The sequence below is a fragment of the Odontomachus brunneus genome, unplaced genomic scaffold (assembly GCF_010583005.1).
Source record: "Odontomachus brunneus isolate Ranch 3 - 2012 unplaced genomic scaffold, Obru_v1 Obru_scaffold_320, whole genome shotgun sequence".
NCBI lineage: Eukaryota > Metazoa > Arthropoda > Insecta > Hymenoptera > Formicidae > Odontomachus > Odontomachus brunneus.
Window position 1 is genome coordinate 194,350 of NW_022639770.1, and position 2,991 is coordinate 197,340.

A 2,991-nucleotide genomic window follows, 5' to 3' on the forward strand; every position below is an offset into this window, starting at 1 on the left:
ATAATTATCGAGATATTAATTGTAAAAAAAAAAAAAATATATATATATATATATATATATATATATATATATATATATATATATATATATATATATATATATAACGTAATAAATAACAAAAAGGAAACATGAACAGGACATTTGTTTAGTTTTTTACAGAAATTGTTTAAGTTGTTAGTTACTCAAACAATAATGTCTAAAATCGAGACATAAGATGTCTTAAAGATCATCTTTAAGATATCTTAAAGATCACCTTTAAGATGTCAGACGATTTACGTATAAGTGTTTTTAAGGCGTCTTAAAGATTATCTTTAAGACGTCTTATGTCCCGATTTTAGACATTATGTTATCTGGATATCTACTTAACCTTGTTATCAGTACGTTTTGCATAATAAACAAAACTTATCCGTACATTCCATGCATTTAGTCGACTACAATCGTACAGTTATCGTTTTTTTCGACAGAATCTGATGAAGAACGGGCGGCTATGCTAAAGGCGCTGCGTCAAAGTGAGTCCTTATTTAGCCGTTACTACCTCAACGAGGAATTCAACGACATTATGTTCACTTTCGAATTGCGCGACGACATTGTAATTGGGCAACCATTTAGGTATTTTATTTATGTAATTCAAGACATTATTCGACTGGTCAAACTTGTTTTATGAATTATGAAAGATAATAGATAGATGGAATAGTACATAAAATAATAAATACGTAGAATAAAGAAGTGTATATATATATATAATATATATAGAATAAAGAAGTGTGTATATATGTATATATATATATATATATATGTATATACATATATACATATATATATATATATATATATATATATATATATATATATATATATTTTTTTTTTTTTTACAATTAATATCTCGATAATTATTGCGAATATCGCAAAACAGTATAGAACTTTTATGTTCATCGCAACCTGTTCTACGTTCCCACAAAATGCCCGGAGGAGAGTGTGAGACACCCTGTATATTGACATACACACAACTTCTTTATTCTGTCTATTTATTATTTTATGTACTATTTTATCTATCTAATATCTTTAGTCTTCTTATTATCTTTATTCAATTTATTTATTATCTTCTTAGATAGATAGATAAATTATAAAAATTAATATTATTGAGAATAAAAATGATCTTAGATGGATAAAAAGTTCGTTCACTTTTCGACAGCGTTGTGTTACTGATAAAAAATCGGCATTCGTTGATGGAGTACCGTGTGTCAGTGATTCTGAGAGTGGAAACTGTCCTCTACACCGGTCGCGTGGGTGATCCAGTGAAAAGATTAAATGTCGAGAGGTTGGTGCGTCCAGGTGTGCTCGAAGAAATCCGCATGGACGTTTCCTGGGAAGAATACGGCCCACGATTGTTGGATCAGTGCGCCTTCAACATTGCTTGTCTCGCTACCGTGAAAGATACGAACTTCGAGTATTTTGCGCAGGACGACTTTCGTGTCAGAAAACCCGATATTAAAATCATGGTAATATCAACGATAATGTAAAATAATGAAATTAATCAATATTATTTATATATTGATGCGGTATATTGTGAGTATTAATTTATATTATAATTTTTTTTCAGTTGCATAACGATCCAATAGTCGGTCAGACTCTTAACGCGACGGCTAAATTCCGTAATCCATTGCCGATTCCTTTAAAAAAAGGCAGATTCCTCATCGAAGGACCTGGACTGAACGAGCAATTGAAGCTAAAACTGACGGAGCCTGTCGAGGTAGACGCGGATGCGGAATGCATATTCTCCATGATACCAAAGTTAGAGGGACGCGCTAGGATAGCAGCAAAATTCTATTCAAAGGAATTGGAGGACGTCGATGGTCATTCGGACAATTTTATAGTAAAACCCATGAAAATAATTGACAATTCTGAGTAGTCGCATTACTTTTCACGACATCTTAGGAGAGAATGATCCAGTTGATTTTATACTTTCACTATCGATATTTATACTTGTATTAATTGATATAACAATAAGTAGAGTAAATGCAAGTCTCGAAATTAAACCTCTGCTGACAATATTGAGGTGGAATTCGACCTCAGGCAGACCACGTTGCTCGATGTATCGTAACTTCTCGTTATCAGTAGAAAGTTAAAATAACGTAAATCAGAGTTCGGAATTAGTTGCCCATTTCGGCCGATTTTTGGGAGCTACGCCTTCTATCTTCCCCTTGCCACGAGCGGGCCGCGAAAATGACGGTCGCGGCCAGTTGCGGCTTCAAGCTTGAAGACTCGACCGTCACTTTTGTGGCCCGCTCGCGGCAAAGGAAAGATAGAAGACGTAACTCCTGAGAATCAGCCGAAATGGGTAACTAATTCCGAGCTCTGACGTAAGTAACATTTATAAATGCAATTTGAAGAAACAAATCTAGTATTGTTTGTGCCAAAAATTTGTTACATGTCATCGAAAGGTATCGATATGTGCAAGAAACACGAAATGCCCGTTTATTTATTGTTTGCATGTAAAACTATACAAGTAAAAAAATACGATCAATACTATTTTATAATATTACCTATTATATATAGTTATATACACTACTATATAGTTATACACACATTGCGGCCATATACTATATCTATGTGTTCATAGAATGTATTTGTGAAATCGTGACATTTGTACACGTGAATAAAATAATTTATCATGTCTAATCCGAAATATTGGGTTTATTTTGAGCGATACAGCTGTCACTCTACCTTTCAAGTGAAACTTTTAACTGTTCGCGGGATTAATATCAATATAACGATATGAACTCTATAAACAGCGGTAGTAGATGTTTAGCAACCGAAGTTAAGAGAAAGTGTAACATATGCTTACTCAGTGTAGAACCCCTATAAAATAGAGTCTGGCCACGTGCGTGGTTCTTCCTTATTGATCGAAACAAGATTTGGAAAAATATAGCAGAACCAATAGAAATTGTCATGGGAAGTGGGATAATTTGAAAAGTAAAATAAGAAAATTAT

General features: G+C 33.1%; 1 protein-coding gene across 4 annotated transcripts in view; it reads left to right on the forward strand.

Moving 5' to 3' along the window:
• LOC116853427 (annulin) overlaps positions 1 to 2,685 on the forward strand; it is a 54,154-nt gene extending 51,469 nt beyond the window's left edge. For 3 of the 4 annotated variants that reach the window (XM_032834506.1, XM_032834505.1, XM_032834507.1), the window contains exons 9-11: positions 465 to 609; positions 1,193 to 1,499; positions 1,601 to 1,909. In XM_032834506.1, coding sequence (XP_032690397.1) covers positions 465 to 609; positions 1,193 to 1,499; positions 1,601 to 1,909 — 761 coding nt within the window. Of the gene's footprint in view, positions 1 to 464; positions 610 to 1,192; positions 1,500 to 1,600 lie in introns of all 4 variants that reach the window. The other variant, XM_032834504.1, reaches the window with a different exon arrangement.
• Positions 2,686 to 2,991: the final 306 nt, after the last annotated feature.